A 17,199-nucleotide genomic window follows, 5' to 3' on the forward strand; every position below is an offset into this window, starting at 1 on the left:
TATGGCTGTTTCCTCTGCTTATAAATCCCAAGGCGGCCATAGAGCAAACATTGATTATTCCGCAGTATTCTAAACCTTAGGAAATGATGCTTTAGTTAAATAATGATTACAAGTGTGAAAAGAAAAGGTCAACAAGCAGTAGAGGATTTGCATTTTGTGTTTTTAGAATCAAAGCAAATGTTACTAATTATGTCAGCCTGTAACCTTAAGCATGCTACCAATATGAATTTAGAGCCATTCTTTAATTAAACAGATAAAATTCTTTGATTACATCCTCTCAACAGTTAACATTCTCAGATTTTTGAAGTGCTTTGTGAAAGCTGATTGATTATGTTATGGTAATCAAAACAAGTCATTTGCAAATTTGTAATTTGAGAAACATTGCTCGATATTTTTCTCACTTTTCTGACATGTTACGAATTCAAGGGGGAAAAAAAATATTTTAATTTGCAGCCATAGTATTAATATCTTGAAATGAAGACGTTGAAGCGCCCTCTGAAATTTCACTCTTTTAGGTTTTACTTTCCGTGAGCTGGCAGTGGACTTTTCTGGCTGCCTATATAGCCGGACAGAGAAAAAATCCGGTTCCAGTGTGATGAAATCTCAACATACGACATTCCTTTTCAATTCAATTGGCAAATATTCTGTCTACTAGTACTATTCTACTCTACTTTATAATTTGCAGTTCTAATGCTGAACTTATCTATGTTCATTAATGAGTCCGTGTTCGAGTAGTGACAGTTACAATGGCTGTAGTTTGTCTCCTGTCTTTTGGTTGGGACTTCAGGATAAATTGGGACTTCATTTTAACACAGGAGGTTCCTCTTTTTCCAATTCCTTTTGTTGATTAAGCTGGATTCTTACAATAGATAGTGGATAATAGGATTTGGGAGATATTAGATACAGTCAAGGAGCAAACGCTGCAGCAAGGTGGTGGGTTTTTCTAGAGCAGACTAACATCACTCCAAAAAGTCCCAAGTTGCCTACAGATCATCTTAAATTGTTCAAAAAATTGGATGAATGGATATTTCGTGAAATTCACCCTTAATACCATAATGAAAAAAAACAACCTGTGAAACAATACTAGTTGACAGTGTGAGTCCAAACTAGAAATTATTTATGGTTTAATTTGTAAAGGAATAATTTGGAATACAGCTCTTGTATTGGATAGATTGTGGTGGCACACAGTAGTTAAAAATGAATTCAAAACGACAACAGGACTGGAAGAAATGGGTGCTCATCTTAAGTGAGCAAAATGTGTGCTCACAAAAGCAGGTTGAACATACTGAGGGATAAAAGGGACCATCAATTACAGCTGCTAATAGAGAGGCTGCCGATTCAATCTCGTGTCGGTGAAATTTACTGAGTGGGATGAGCAAACACAGACAAAACATGCAATGCATCGATAAGAATGGCCTCAGACTCAAGACAAAAGCTGAGAGAGGAGCCGCTAGATTGATGCAGTTTATATGTTGTTGTCATGAGGTTAGGAGATTTTAAGTGACATGAGTTTTATCTTGTGAATCCAGATCTCATGCACAAGCTTCCCCTATCAGGTCAATGTAATAATTTTATTTCATTGTTTAATAATGATAGCAACGACACTCCAAATAATCCAAATTTCCATCTTTGTAATTGGAAAAAACGGGAAATAATGGGAGAAATGACTATTCATGTGAGAGGTACTGTAGTCTATTTTGGTCACTTGTGCAAGGTGTGTTAAGTAAGCTTATGAATGCAAAACAAAACAAAAATCCCAAAAATGCAAATATCAGGTCTATGTAATCATTTTATTTCATTATTTAATAATGATAGCAAAGATTCAAAGACACTCCAAATCATCAGAATTTCCATCTTTGTAATTGGAAAAAGCAGTAAGGCATAATGGAAGAAATGACTATTCATGTGAAAAGTACTGTAGTCTATTTTGGTCCCTTGTGGAAGGTGTGTTAAGAAAGGTTATGAATGCAAAACAAAAACAAAAAATCCCAAAAATGCAAATATAGAAAAATGACAAGAGCTTTCCGCAGGAATTAATGAGTTATTCATGTATTCATAGCAAAATGATGGGATATTATAAAACACGGTTAAGTACTTTACATCCCTAATATTGAATAAAATGCAAAAAAATAAAATAAAATCAAGGACGATGCCGGATATTCAGCACGAACAAGTGGCGAGAGGATGATGAAATACTAAGGCAGTAATTAATGTCTATAAGAAGGAACAATCTGAATTGTCTGCATAGAAATGCTGAGTGCTCACCAGAACAGAGGATGAATTGTACATTAGAAATGGAGGGACATACTGATAACAGAGAGTGTACCATGATGATAAGCCTAATCACTACAATTTCTTTGCTCATACTTGGAAAAAAAAACATGAAATTTAGAGATGGCAAATAAATGCTGCAGATTCTTTTCCTTTCAGTCTTTAAAACGCACTCAAAATTGCCCAGGAGAGGGCGCGCTTTATTCACTTGAGTCGTACAAAGGACGTTCGCCCACACGCGGACACACGCACGCAAGCTCACTTAATGTAGAGACTTAATCAAATAACCCATCTGCAATACCAACCTTTTTGCAGGAATGTCATTTTAAGTCTCCTCTCATTTTGTTCTTCTTTATTTTAAAATTCCTATTATTGCCCTCCACTATACGTTTTCCAATGTTTGTCATTTATTGAGGACCTGAATCTAACTCAACCATTTACTCCAAATCCATGAATTGTTTCTCAAATTGTATTTATGATTTGAAATATTGACCATCCTGGCATTTTCTGATCTGAGGATTACTTACTTGCAAGGTGCGTTGCTATATAAAACGGATGCCAGATTAATTGTGGAAGCAAGGAAACGTGACCATATCAAACGAATAAATGATAGCCTTCTTTTGATTGCCATTATTTGATAAAAAGTCAAGCTTCCAAACTGCAGGACAGTTTAAATGTAACATTTTAAATGTAACATTTAAAAACCTCAATTTCCAAGGCTCCCTCAGTAAGGTTGCTGCACCCTTGGTGTCACATCAGAGTAATGTCATGTGCATGTACCAAAGCTCCAAGGTAGTACACATCAGTTCAGAAATTCCGTCATGCACCAAAACGACAGCAGAAGACCCCTTGCAGGGGCAGATGATACGATGATAAATTCAAATAAATGAGCAAACCAATGCACAGTCAAATTGTATCGCATCTCGATAGCAATCAAGAGGTTTTGTTTACAGGATGGAAGCTGCCTGCAATCGCACCTGAATATTTCTCTCTTTTCTTCACTTTCATCAGCAAGCCCGTCATGATCATCCCGAAGCTTGCAATAACTCCTTGCAGAATAGCTGGCTCTCTCAAATTGTCCTCAAAGAAAGTCTCATGAATGCCATTTAGCAGATAACAACAGGAGGTCATCAGCGCAAGGACTCATCCATTCACCCACTAATAGGGCTGGGCGAATATGAAAAAAGAAATAAGAGCCTCAATTATTTTGATTGACATTGAAATCATGCTGAATAAAAATGATTATTCATTCCTTAGTATTTATTCAAATACTCAAAGCACCCAACATACTCGTATGCTTATTTCAATAGATTTTTTTTTCCCTGAAACCATCTGTTATTTTGTCATGAACAAAATGAAATTCAAACCGCTTGCATTTTTATTTTGCTGTATCCATATCATGCCATATCATGTGGAAATGTGTAGGTTTGGCAGTAAAAAATCTTTCCTAATTTCACAAAAAAGGTGGAACTTGCAAACACACCAAATTATAATGGCAGGAAAATGATGAATGCTTTTTAGTTCTTGAGAAGCCAAATTATTATAATTGATTGCCCAGCCCTACCGACTACAACACCTTCCTTTTGTCGCAACACCGCAACTGATGTGCTGCTTTTTTTTCTTACCCGCATTCCTGTTTGGGAAGATACAGCAATGCTTCTGAAAAATGCCTGGCAACAACACCTGTGAGGAAACATGAAAATAATGAGTCAGTATTAGCAACTAAAGGCAAAAATATATATGGTTCATCAAGAAAGATATGTAATTCATTTGGTTATATCATATATTGTATTAAAGATCTGAAAAGGTTTTAAATGAAACCTCCAAATTCTGAAAAGCAGCATCGCTCAGTCATTCAACACTAATGTGATACAGCAATAGAACATCTTTCTATCCTATAATTACGGCAGCGTAAAAATTCCCCCCATGAGATTTCATAGGTCAAGTCGGCCGCAAATTTTGCTTCAGTAGTCAAGTGTGAAACAAGTGGTGGCTACTGTCGAGAAGCCTCGTAGCTTCTATGCAGGAGTTGCTTTGTGGTTATTAAAGCGACTCTAATCGATGCTGGTTGGCTGCTATGTATTGGAGGAATGAGGAGAACAAACTGTCAGTGCCTCATGTGTGTCTCAGATACACATGAGCTGTCGCTTGCCTTGTTAAAAGGATTACAGACAAGCCATCTAATTTTACATACATCAGTGCCTCGGGCGTCAGTGTTTTGTCTGTTCAAGCGGGGAGGCTTAATGACAGAGACAATTACAAAGCACACATAATTGGGACGTTTATATTTAGGGACTCTGAAATGCAATTTGTTTCCTCACAGTAATCAGCAATTTGAAAAGATGGATCACTTGAATCGCATTTGATGAAAAGGCTCGTTTTACATTAAGCGCACCCTCATGTCGAAACTGCTCAAATCACAACTAACTATTGATTCATTTGAACCAACTAGTCTACTTAAGGATGATCAATGATTTATTTTGAACTGTTGGGCAGTTCCAATCTCGTTATTCTTTGTATAATGACAAATAAAACGCATTCTGATTCTGATTCTAAAAGGTATATATAATTGTTCAATAAAGCTTGTATTTACATATTTTTACTTATTTCTATGCACATATGAAAACAAAAAGCCTAGAATGAGACAATACTATTTAGCAGGAGAAAAAAAATGGTGAAAATCCAATTTAAAGTTTTGTTATGGTTTGCTCTTCGGTACAGAGAAAAGAAACTATAGATGTATTATCAAAAGTATTTTGGTTTTAATTTTTCATCCGGCATTACTCATCTTGTTTTGGAATTGAAATAAAAATCTAATCCTGATCAATGAAATAGTAAACTCAACATATTCTTCATTTCAGTAATGCTACAAAGTCAAATCAGTTTCAGACATACATTTAGTACAGGAAGGTAAGACTTGATCTCATTATCTTGTATCATTAACCAAAATCCCTGCTGTTTTTTGTGAAACTTTGTCTTACTTTGAAATTTAACACTGCTTTCTTCAAAAAAAATGGAAGCAGATAACTACCGAGCTCGTTAAATCCCTGGAACAATAGTGGATACAGAAATAGTTTACAAGCTAATATAAAGACTATTTGGGGAAAAATAACAATTCTCAAATAGTCCATCATTTGGTTTTAATGATCATGTGTTACCTCAGGGGTACATGTGATTGTGAGCGATATACAAATGATTAATTAGTTTCATAAAAAGGTGAATAGCCTTTTAAAGGAGGAACGTAAAAATAACTGGACATTGTGACAGTTTGTTCAGACCAAGGGTAAACTCAGGGGCCATATAAAGCACAGTTGTTGGATAAATGACAATTTTCTCGAGTCATTCAAAGCTACTACAGGGCAATTTCACTGCTGAATTGCCATGGTAGGCCCACTTTATGGCCTTGTGAACTACTTGAAAATTGAGGCATCACAGCGGTGAGTGGCCAATAAGAGGTTATGTTAGCAATTGAACGTCAAGGTAGACAAAATAACAACAAAATTTTTCATTTCAAAATGATATAACCTTTTGACAATGCAACATATTTTCATGAGAATCATTGAAGATGGACTCCAGGTCATACAATTTCCAAGATCTTTCTGTCTACTCCACTCTTATCCAGACACGCTGTGTACAGACTCAACTGAGGTCACCGCAAGTTACCTTGTAAAAGCTACGGGAGACCTTGACATAAGTTGACAACTCACAAAACATAATTTGACAGAATGCAGTAATGCTGCACGCAGTCTTCAAAGATGGTTGAAATGCCCCTTGGCCACATTTTAAACAAAGGGGAGATGATAAAGGAATGACAATTTGCAATCTTATTTCTTTAATCTAAAATGTGCAATTTATTTTAAGACGTGCTGTTCATCCTTCCTTCCCACACATCATTTTATCGTGAATTTACTCTTCAACTAACCAATAAACGAGTTTCTCAACTAATGTTGATGACTGGGCAATTTGACAAAAAGAACAGCCACTGTAAGTCAATTTGACATAAAAAAAACCCCATATATATCATAAAGTGTGAAGTTGTGAAAACTGTGTAGTCCCAGTAGCAAGCTGATCACAAAACTTTAAATACACACACATGGTCTGTTGAGCACAAACACATGCTAATACATACTTTCATATTGATAAAATGTCCAATTCATTAATACATTGATACTTTTTTTTTGTCAGTTCCAGATGCAGGCATTAAATTGTGATCAAATGATTTGATTAGAAGCTAAAAGAACCTTTTCAAATACTGTAAAGTATAATAGGATATGTGGTGTAACAGAAGAAACACATTTGTGCAGGGTAGAGAGGCTGGGAAAAGAGCTTACTAAATGTTTCAGGACTAGCTCCTCTCCACTGTAGATCAAAATGGCATTGTGACTCTTATTCATGTAGACTCCAGCTTTGCATTGCATCTTGGAACAGATTGTGAGAGCCTTATCTTGTCATTGTCAAACAGGCAAGGTCCACGCAAGCCTCGGACTGACAATTTTGAGAAAGCGAGGGTGATGAGGCTTGTTTTTGTGTGCGTGTGAGTGTGTGTGTGTGTGCACACTCTCACTTCCAAAGTGCTTACTTAGGCTAGTAAAAGAGTGTCAGTGCCCTATTTTTGTCTTCTGTTCATTGAACATCTGTTTTTAATTAAATCGTGCTCCTTTTATGTAATGTAAAAGCCTTGTAGGATTGATTTAGCTTTAGTATAAAAAATACATTTCCATCACAGAATGGGAAAGGTCGGGCTCATCTTCATGCATAGTGATGTGTTACACCACACATTACTTTGAAAGGAAAGACATTGTTGGATTTGAACTACAACCTCAAATGTTTCTGAGACATCTTGTACAATTGTCCCCACACCCCCAAAAATGTCATACTGAAGCAACGTCATCATGAAGGTTTGTGTGAATCAATTTTGTCACAATTGTTTCAAGACACAACAAATAAACATTTAACTCCATCCACGTAAAAAAGGCTAAATATCATCCATTTTCAGGCCCATCATTCTTCCAAATATACCTCAAAAACACATTGGAACCTCTAAAATTAACTGCCCTTTAAAACTAAACATTATTACATTTTATAGAGGAGTATTTCTTGTTACGATGTGGGCAGATAAGAATGTTAAAGGTAACCTCACTAAAGCTAAAAGTGTACTGACATAAAACAGTATTGCAATAAAATGTCCTCCTATTTTTAGCACATCAGCACCTTATGCCAGGTGATGTGAAGATAGCAGCAAGTCATCCCTTGCGCTGTGCATGGCGTATTTTTGCGGTGCTGAAACTGGCAGTTTCGAGCTTGCTCAGAAAATCTATTGAAGCTCACACAATCCATAAAGGTACAAGGACAAAACTTGAACATGTCAAACTGCTACTGACTATTACTAGTAAAAGTGGGCAAATACTTGCTTTATCAGTATGCAAGTGAGAATTTCATGTTGCAAACTACAATGCAACCTACTAAATGAAAACTTGTAGAGGTTCCGAATCATCAATTCATTTAAAGCTTTTTTTTTTTTTTTTGTGACACGCTCTTATTCAGTTCTGGCAAGGACTTACAGTCATTGAAGCACATCCGCCCTCAGAAACTACAGTGTGCACGGCAAATATATATAGTATATAATGAAGAAGTTAACCTTGTACTCAGCAGGGTTTTTCTCAGTCCCGAGTTTTCCTCACCCACACCTCCTCATGAATTGATGTGCAGAAAGGTAAGAGTTGATAATGCATGGCCATACAATTTCAAACTAAACACCTGCTTATTGCACCGAGATCATAATGATTGAGATTAGAGATTATCTCACGCTTAAATCACATAGTAGTGACTCATTATCTATTTAGGATCTCTAAACATACATGCAGGTAACCAATTTAAATTCTATTTGTGTTTATCTGATATAGTCCTAAAAAAAACTTCATGCAGATAATATGTATACATTTTTTTTGCATTATCAGTACAAGGATTACATTTAAGGGGAGGGAATTACCTTCTTAAAAGCTGGCATTCTAGGTGGTTCCTCTTTCTGCAGAGTAGTCACATGTTGAAATCCCAAGCCAAGTTCGGAAGGCACGTCAAACCCGACTCAGCTTCAAGATGATGCCGAGACATGAGGTGCACTCGAGTTTTCTCCACAGCCTCACTACCGCCCTGCAGCTGGATCGACTAATGTTATTACAACATTCAAACACCAGTGGGGCTGTGGTGCATGATAATAAAGTGCTGTCATTCAAATGCAATCAGCCACTGTGCAGTTGGTTTACATTCATCAAACAAATTTGACTTGCCCCATATATTTTGGCGAGAGACAACTGTTTAGTGAACTATTTCGCATCACTTGTTCTACTTAGTTGCCTTGCTAAAATGCAGTTGTTGACATCTTGTAATATGTATGCACTCGATTTACACTCCGAATCATAGAGCGTATGTGGCAGAAACGATTGATGCACGGATCCGTGGTAAGGAGTGAGCGGACCTTTGCAATATGAATGCCATCATCCAATTGCTAGAATTTTGAACGGAGTTCCGGTGCTGGCTCAGCTTCCTGTCACTTAGTCCTTCTGCGAGTTGTGATGCTAGAGTGATCGGAGGGGACGATCCATATGCGTTGCCGATCTGTTTTTATTTTCACAATCTAGTGTTTTGGTTGCTTGACGATGACGCATGATGTTTCCCCCCCACCATTCGCGAGTGTGCCAAAACTAGGGTAATGTGCAAAGGTTATTGCTGATTGTTATAAACCTGGCTAAGTTAGCTAGCGATGTTCTCGACACCACTTTGCAAAAACAAACAATTTAGTGTATTCGCCTCCAGTCAGTCCAGCTGACATGGCACACAGGAAAAAAGGTATGTTTTGCATATGTCGTCGTGATCAATTACACGTTTCGAGAGTATCACTCGTTTGTATGAAGTGGCTGGCTAACGTTGCTAGCTTGCCATGTTTGTAGCTTCAAGTTGTAAACAAATGCACGTGTTCCTCTGTCTCAAGCATATTTCCAAAATTAGAAAAGTATCGACATATGCGTTCCGATTTTGAATCAATCACTGCAGGAAATTTAAGTTAAAGCACAAGAAACTATAATTGTTAATTTTGACAAGTTGACAACAGTGTCTACCCTAAGGCAGGTAGGTAAACAAGAAGTGTGCATCACTGCAGGACCAGCAGATCACCATTGTCGCACTCTTGTACAAGTGCAACTTATTTTGTTTATGTTTTGCTAAAAATGTTAATCAACTGCACTGTGTATATGATTAACAATTTACCATATAGCCTACAATGGTGTGTGTGCATTCCATATAGTATTCCAGTCCAAGGTGCTCCAGAAGCTTTACCCTTCAGCCCCTAAATTGGAGAAGGAACACTCCCCATCATGCATACCAGTGGATGTGAAAAGAACCTCTAATCAGGATATTACACCAAGTAAGATTAATTATATTTTCTGATTTTTTACTCATTAATATGCACTAATGCATCCTGTGTATGCATGTTATTTTAACAATTTTTTTTTTTTTAGGTAATTCAGGAGTGACTCCAAGTACAGTGACTCCAAGGAGACGTATATACACGGTTCTACCTCCTCCCGAAGACTATGATGCCACTTCAGTGAAATGTGTGACGCTACAACAGCTTGAGACCATAAATAGTGAGGATGTTCCATCTGGTAAGGCAACGATAATCTTCTATTATTGTGAATCTGTAATTTGCATCATAAAGATAAATTGGATTTACAAAAGAAATTGACCTTCATTTGATCTTGGTTGTAGAGTTTCCCTCAATTATTTCACTGTGTAAAATTGACAAATAGCATCTTAAACGCAGCACATATGGTCTTTTAAGCCTGCTGATTAGATGTTTGGTAGAAGAAATGAAACGAATGAAGCCCTATTTCATCAAATGTGATGTTTTTGTCGCATGCTGTTGTTTTTTTTGGTCTCTGCCTGCACAAATTGTTAGAATTATCACATTTTAATTACAGTGTTGGCTCATTTCACAGCTCGTTGTACTTATCATCTCGCTTAATGTTGAGCCCAACCTGACGTTATTTGTTTTATCTCAGTGAACAGGATACAATTGGCTGGCAAGAGAGCAGCTGTCGGCTCATTTTAGATTATTTGTTTGTGATTTCACTGGCCACCACATGAAGTACACTTGTACGATGAGATGAAAAGACGGTGTCAATCAATATAATTCAAAGTAATTATGAGATAAGCGGTACTGTGACGCTTTTTGATTCAACAATTCAACAATTTGCTCCCTATGTGGCTATGCCCTGCAGAACAAGACATACAGGAATGCAGTGAAGAGCTTGACCAAGATGAAGAAGCAAATGAACCGAAAAGACGAAGGAAAAGAAGAAAAAGGAGACTAAACCTTCAAGGAGATAAAGATGGAACTGCTCCAACTATGGTGACTAGTGTCGTTCAGAATGGGACGCTGATAGATGAAGAAGGAGTGTCCATTAGCCGGAACAAGAAAAGGAAACTGAAGAAGAAACGGCACAAAGAGAAGATGCTCTCAATGGGTTTGATGCCTCGGGCTTCTGCTCTGGAATTCACATTCCAAAGAAAAAATGAGGAGGATGAGGAAGAAGAAGATAGGATGAGAGCTGCTGAGGTGGTAGACTTCCTCCGGACCACACTGGAAATCTATAACTCAGATTGTCAGTGCTGATCTGTGTGGATCAAATTATTCATGTTTATTGAATATTTTTGTTAAGCGACTTTTTCTCATGGTGCCTAAGTATGAATTGAATAGTATGAGATGAAGTAATGGGGTGTCCTATGGTTCTTCAGCATTGTTGCGTGCAGAGAAGCTTCCTCGCATGCCTGGTGTGTTGGAGGATCTTTTGAGCAGCATCGCCAATGGAAGCAGGCCTGCCTCTCTTTTGAAGCATCTTCATAATCTCAAACTATGTACTCAACACAAGGACACAAAGCGACTAGAAAAGGAACTGCAGGACCTCTCCAACAACACCCTGATGCCCCCAGGTTAGTAGTTGGTGTCAAACTCAAGGTCTGAAGGCCAGATCCAGCACGCCACGTCATTTTATATGGCCCTCAAAAGCCTTCGACACATTTTCCTTGACTTCAATTTAAAACTAGCTACACAAATAATAATAACCAAATGCAGTTGATGTAATGTGATATGATTGGCTCATCACTGCAAATATATGCACTGAATATAACCATGCATCTCACACATTTCAACCTGTTAACCTGGGTTTAAATTTTTATCAACAGCCAAAGCATCCAAAGCCTGCAGGCACATTTTCATCCATCCGTGTGATTGGGCAAATGGTTTCATAATAAGGGACTTGTTAGGGATCGGGTTTTTTTGTGTGTGTGTCTCTAACAAGGAGATTCTGAAAGTAGTACATCTGTCCATACATATGGGCAAAATGTGGCTTTTTGAAATCCATTTTGTTGCCAAGCCTGCTGTATTTTTTTTTTCTCTCTTCTCTGTGCACCAGCTCCACAACTGCATGAAAGGCGCTCAAACATGCCCACGGTCTTCACGACGCATGAGTCATTCTTATGTCAGTGTTTCATAATGCAACTCTCCCAGCAGATTTGATCAAAGAAGCAGAGTATGAATCAAACACGGAAAAAGAAATTCTGAATTTGTATTTATTTTTTGCTTGTGAAAGTTTTTTTTCTATTGACTCATCGAAACAAATAACGAATCTTTTTCGGGAATGCTTTGGACTTCACATCACATTCATGAGTTTGGATATTCTGAACATAGCTTTTTTTTAACTCAGTCCACTTCAATCCAATAATCCATGTTTCGGCAGAAACGTGCTCTGATAGCAAATCCCAAGCAGCTTTCCACTTCAGCGTATTTCTCTACGCCGCCTAGTTCTTCCGATAAACTACTTGACTGGTCCTACCCCCCCAATGTTGGCTTTGGATTCTTGCTGACAGTTTAATGTTGCCATGCAAGTACTTAATATCTCCTTTGAGATTTATTATGTTCAAGTACCACACTTTGTTGTTTTTATGTTTCAGAGGAAACCTCTGCGGTGGCCCAATTGTTCCAATACTGGATAACAGACATTCTTCCCATGAAGAGTCGGTGAGACTAAAGTCTCCGAGAGGTTTAGTCATGCCGCGATACCATGTAGGGAAGAAATTTGTTAGATCCATAGTGAAATGTTCAGACATTAAATTTGTGTCTGAGTCACTCTATGACACTGTCTGTAAATATTTTTTCTATGTTTGCTTTCTGGATTTTTCCATTCTACAAGAATAAAACAAAGCATCTGGTTCACTCCAATTAGAAAACTGTAGTTGTATCGATCTGTTTTTTACCTCATGTTTTTTTTTTGTATTCTGTTCAAATTAATGGAAATTGCTAACACTTGCCTGTCTTGTCTCACCCCCAATTACCAGCAAGGCAAATGTCAGCACTACAGGAAGTCAGCTTTTGTTTACTGTCATGACATTTAAAAAGTAGCCAAATAACCAAATAGCTTCTCAAATAAACCAACGTTCTGCAACAGACTGTTGTTGTCATTTAAAATTGTGTGATTTTCAGCTTTAAATCGGATCTCCTTATTGTGAAGTATACACATTACATTTCAAATGATAGTATTTTTTGTCACTCAAAGAATAATCGAGAGCAAATAACCAACTTCCACAAACACTTGCTGCTATTGTCTAACTTTATACTAATATAGAAACACAGCTTGTTGATTGCATGTTGGACTTAGAGCACCATCGCCCCCTGGGGTGCCTGACGCTAGTTGTTTTCTATTCTGGTGCATTTACCCAAAGCTTGTTGCCAGGGGAGGAGTTCATGAAAAGGACAGAGCATTATCATGTCCCGGGAAGTGTCATTGTGTCATGTTGAGTAAGAGTTGTTGTCTTTTTCGGAATTGAACGAGTTGCAATGCACCGATGTGAATGATCTGTTAATGTGTATACTGCAATTATTTGATCACCTGTTGATTTTTGTGGGTTTACTCACGAAATAATTAACCTTCATGGTTGACTATTAATAATTAATAGACAAAGTAAATCCAAAATAACATTTTTAAAACTCTTAATATAAAATGTGATCACTTAACTAGAATTCTGACTCACAAATGAATTGGTACTCATGTGGCACACAGATGGCCTCAAACAGGCTCTTACAAATATTTCTGATGTTTACTCATCACTTGTAAACGCACAAATGTTCTCAGGAATCAATTTCCATAACAGCATGCATGAGAACGGCAGAAGCAATGTAAAAAATTTCTGGTAAGACTGTAGACTTGCCCAAGGCTGGAATGGTTTGCAAATCCATCAACAAAAGACTTGGTGAACAGGTTAGGACTAATGGTGTCACTAATTGGCCTTGGTTAGAGCGCTATGGTAGATCTTGCCCTGTGGAGTGAATCAAACAAACATCAAACAGAAGGGATCCGCCTGTAAGTACACGGGAGGGACTTGGTAATGGTTTCAAAGTTGGGAGGTCATTTGGTAAGGTACTACTGCTCCATAATGGACAGACATTTTGCAGTGCCCCCGGATTTTTACTTCCCTGGAGCTAAAGCAGCTTTAGACCAATAAATAGGTTTTGTGGTCAAAATCAGTAATACATGAAATTATAAATCTGAGTATCAGTAGATTCCGCATGTTGGATTAGCACTGGTTGATACAAGTACGTACGTGTGATTGAATTTGGGCACTCGGGAATTTGTTGGTCCACTAAGGGTGTCAAATTCAGACCAGTAAAATTGTACAAATATTAAAAAACACAAATGGTAATATAAATTGCTAGTTATGTCTCTATTTTTTTTAAATAACTTATACAGTACACTCCTGTCTGAAGTCTTGCTGTAGATCATATAGACTGAGTCAAATCCAAGCCTAATTTCAACAGAACTTTGTAAAACATTTTTAAGATATCCCCAACTTCAAAAGATAGCACCTGCTCTTTGCCTGCAGCCGAAAACATCTTGGTTCTGTTTACTTACATGTCCGTCGTATACCAAATCTTGTAATCCAATTAGAAACACCAACTGCTAAAGCCTGTTATAAAAGGAGACATTATCAGAGCAGACAAATCTGCTTGAAGCCACATAGCAGAACACAGGCTGAACGTGACTCTCTCTCAGCGGGTTTCCCCTCCTGGGAGTCCAGGAAGGGGGACTACAGAGACCCAGGTCTTTGTGCAATCATCAACAGCTCTTGCAAAATGTTTTTCAGATTCCCAAGACTGACTCCGGGCTACATCAGATTACTGCAGGTAAGATTTAAATGATCAAAATGAAAGATCACACCTACTATTTATAATGTATTTAAATATGCTGTTGTTGATCGTGTCACAAAGTTCCCCTTTGATTTAGAACCATGTAAACAAATATGAGAAAATCCCCTCCCACATATTAAAACTGTATCCCATAGTTGCATCATGCTTGTTTGCTCTATAATGATCCTCAGCGGTGTTGTTCTAAAAGACTGATGTAATTGCTGCTTTCAAGGTAGTGGTTTTATAGGCACATACACGACTTAGCATACAGTATACATCAAGTTTAGTTCACTAAACTTTACGCTGCTGCCATCAGGTTCATCTGCCTGGCGACTCAACTGGTTCAACTGCAAATACAATGAAATGCACACAGAGTCATTGGATGCTACATTTCCGTCATCATAGGACATATTTTGTTTTAGCTCACGTCACATAATTATCTTTCTGGTGACCCAAACAATGAAGAAATGTAAGCCTGTGACAGCCCATTGGGTTGTAAATGGAAATGAGAATTGGTTGAGTGAGCTTCAGGAATGGCTTTTTAACTGCCCCGTGACACAACTGTTTTAGAAAATGAGGTTTCTATTGTTTGCTCTGTTTTATTATTGTAAAAGGTCTGCACAGGAAATTGCCCGTGTTGCAAAATAGAGAGTCATATAGGCTCCTATTCTCACAGGCATTGTTGGAGAACTAGACTTGGCAAATATGCCGGAACATAACCTTCAAACTAAAAAATATACTGGTACTGTATGAGGTTGTAATGCTGATTTTTTTTATGATGCATTAAAGCTGTCACAATCCAACCAAGTGATTTGTCTTCTTCTGTCAGACCCAGGCCTACCACAATGTGTGTGTGGTGCGTCCACCCGAGAAGACCATGCCTGGCATGGCTATGCTTCTAGGAGCCGTGGGGATCGGGATGTGCGGGTACAGCTCCAGGCAGTTGGCTCTCTACCACCGACCTTCCAAACGTGTGCTTCAGAGCGTTGGCTCGCACACTGATGCCAGCATGACCGGCGCGGTGGTCTTCAGGGCGCCCTTGATGGATGCTACTCGCAGGGCTGGAGCCTACCAGGAGATCCCACCTCCCTCCTTTGTGGGTCAAAAGTTTGTTTAAAAGAAGCGCACTGGTCGGGTTAAGATGGGCCAACATAGGATGTCTTTCGATAATCATACTGTTGCATGTCGAAGATTGTAGCTATGCTGGCCCATTGTGTCAATGAGGCCCATGTGCTCTCTGATGACATGCAATTGGAGTTATCGGAATGATTCAACCTGTGTTGGCAGAATGTTGGATATGACATGAGTTCTCTAGAGTCTTGTAGTTCCGATAATTTGTCTTTATCTCAAACAGCAGTGTAATAGTCAAATACCGTGTCAGCACTAAGCAATTTAAGTATACTGATATCAGAACGATCAAATGTGGTGTGTTTAATTGAGATCCCTTTGTGTCTGTTTTTCCGATATAAAAAAAGGAATGAGGTATGGCAGCGGTCCTTCATACACAGACGAGATCCAAAACCTTTCCCAACAGCCCGCCTCATGATAAATGTAAGAAGAGCAGGTTCTGTCCTTGAACAAAGCCCCAAACTAAAACGATCAATTAAAGACAATGTGGAGGTCAGAGGTTGGCTTTGTGACTCAATTAATAGCCCTCTAAGAATCGGCCACTAATTGAGTTGCAAAGCTTGGTCAGGGTGATAAAGTAGCAGCGCCTTGTTGTTGCTATGAGATTATGCGATGGTGGCACGCAAGCTGGGTCGAAGATTTATAAATGAGCTCATATGTAAGAGGTGTTTAGACCGCATCTACTATTCCTACCCATCATATATAGAAAGTCCCTGTGGTTTCAAACTGTACCTTTCTCCCTGCAATGTCCACCATTAGTCTCTCTATGCACGGGTGTGACTATGACAGCAGTGGTGTCCTTGTTCACGCCCTGAAAAAATGCAATTAAAAAGAGAGATGGATATAAATTGGCGAGGCATTGAGTGTGGTTGAGAATGTGTGCTGTGCCTTAAGGAGAGCACAGGGTCAAACTTGGAGATTGTTTGAAACTTTCTCTCATGAGCGTGATCATAGACTGAAAGAGGCGTACAATTAGACAATGATTCATTTTGGGCATAATTTCATTGCTGAAGAGCAGGTCTTTCCTGTTTGACTTATTTATGACAGCTTGAGAGTTCATTTAGAAAGGCAATCACTGACCTCCTGAAATTCATCCCAATAGGATATTCCAAAGAAAAAAAATCCAATGTTGTTGGCTCTGCTGAGGGGAATCTGTGCACGTAGAGTTTGTCCTCCTTGTTAGACTGGATGCAGAGTCACATTCATGTTCTCTCTGGGGTGGGTAATCAATATGGGGTGTGTTTCACAAATTTCTTTTGGTCAGCACCGCTGTGTTGCACTTTGAGCACAGAGATTAAAGAGAATCTATCATTAGCGTTGCGGCGAGGAGGATATGGAGACACCTTTATGCACTAACCACTTTTTGACTTGCCACTCCTCTGTTTAGGACGGATTACTGCCAAAGAGTATTGGCAATTTTTGCATCCCCTCATGTCTGTTAATTTAACTCTGAATTTAATGTCTGTATAACAAGAATGAGCTGTGTTCCCTTTAGATGACAGTTCTGCTCTGTTCAAGTGAAATGTAATAAAAACAACTCATGTAAAATAAAGGATAATTTG

At 38.3% G+C, this 17,199-nt stretch overlaps 2 protein-coding genes across 5 annotated transcripts; both read left to right on the forward strand.

Moving 5' to 3' along the window:
- The first annotated feature begins 8,529 nt into the window (after window positions 1–8,529).
- On the forward strand, window positions 8,530–12,763 carry erich1 (glutamate rich 1). 4 transcript variants are annotated; one of them, XM_085931946.1, is made up of 6 exons: window positions 8,530–8,729; window positions 9,572–9,691; window positions 9,786–9,932; window positions 10,548–10,931; window positions 11,065–11,259; window positions 12,280–12,763. In XM_085931946.1, the coding sequence occupies exons 1-6, from the start codon at window positions 8,663–8,665 to the stop codon at window positions 12,348–12,350; spliced, it is 984 nt and encodes a 327-aa protein (XP_085788072.1). In that variant the 5' UTR covers window positions 8,530–8,662; the 3' UTR covers window positions 12,351–12,763. The 4 variants fall into 4 exon arrangements, with proteins under 4 accessions (XP_085788072.1, XP_085788071.1, XP_085788073.1 ...); XM_085931945.1 differs by lacking the exon at window positions 12,280–12,763 and adding an exon at window positions 11,742–12,257; XM_085931947.1 differs by lacking the exon at window positions 8,530–8,729 and adding an exon at window positions 8,755–9,117.
- A 1,584-nt stretch (window positions 12,764–14,347) lies between these two features.
- On the forward strand, window positions 14,348–17,164 carry LOC147045474 (uncharacterized). The gene is made up of 2 exons (XM_085932250.1): window positions 14,348–14,506; window positions 15,339–17,164. Exons 1-2 carry the CDS (start codon window positions 14,456–14,458, stop codon window positions 15,624–15,626), a joined length of 339 nt encoding a protein of 112 aa, XP_085788376.1. The 5' UTR covers window positions 14,348–14,455; the 3' UTR covers window positions 15,627–17,164.
- Window positions 17,165–17,199: the final 35 nt, after the last annotated feature.

Source organism: Syngnathus leptorhynchus, chromosome 15 (assembly GCF_054491065.1).
Source record: "Syngnathus leptorhynchus isolate UIUO chromosome 15, UIUO_Slep, whole genome shotgun sequence".
NCBI classification, from domain to species: Eukaryota; Metazoa; Chordata; class Actinopteri; order Syngnathiformes; family Syngnathidae; genus Syngnathus; species Syngnathus leptorhynchus.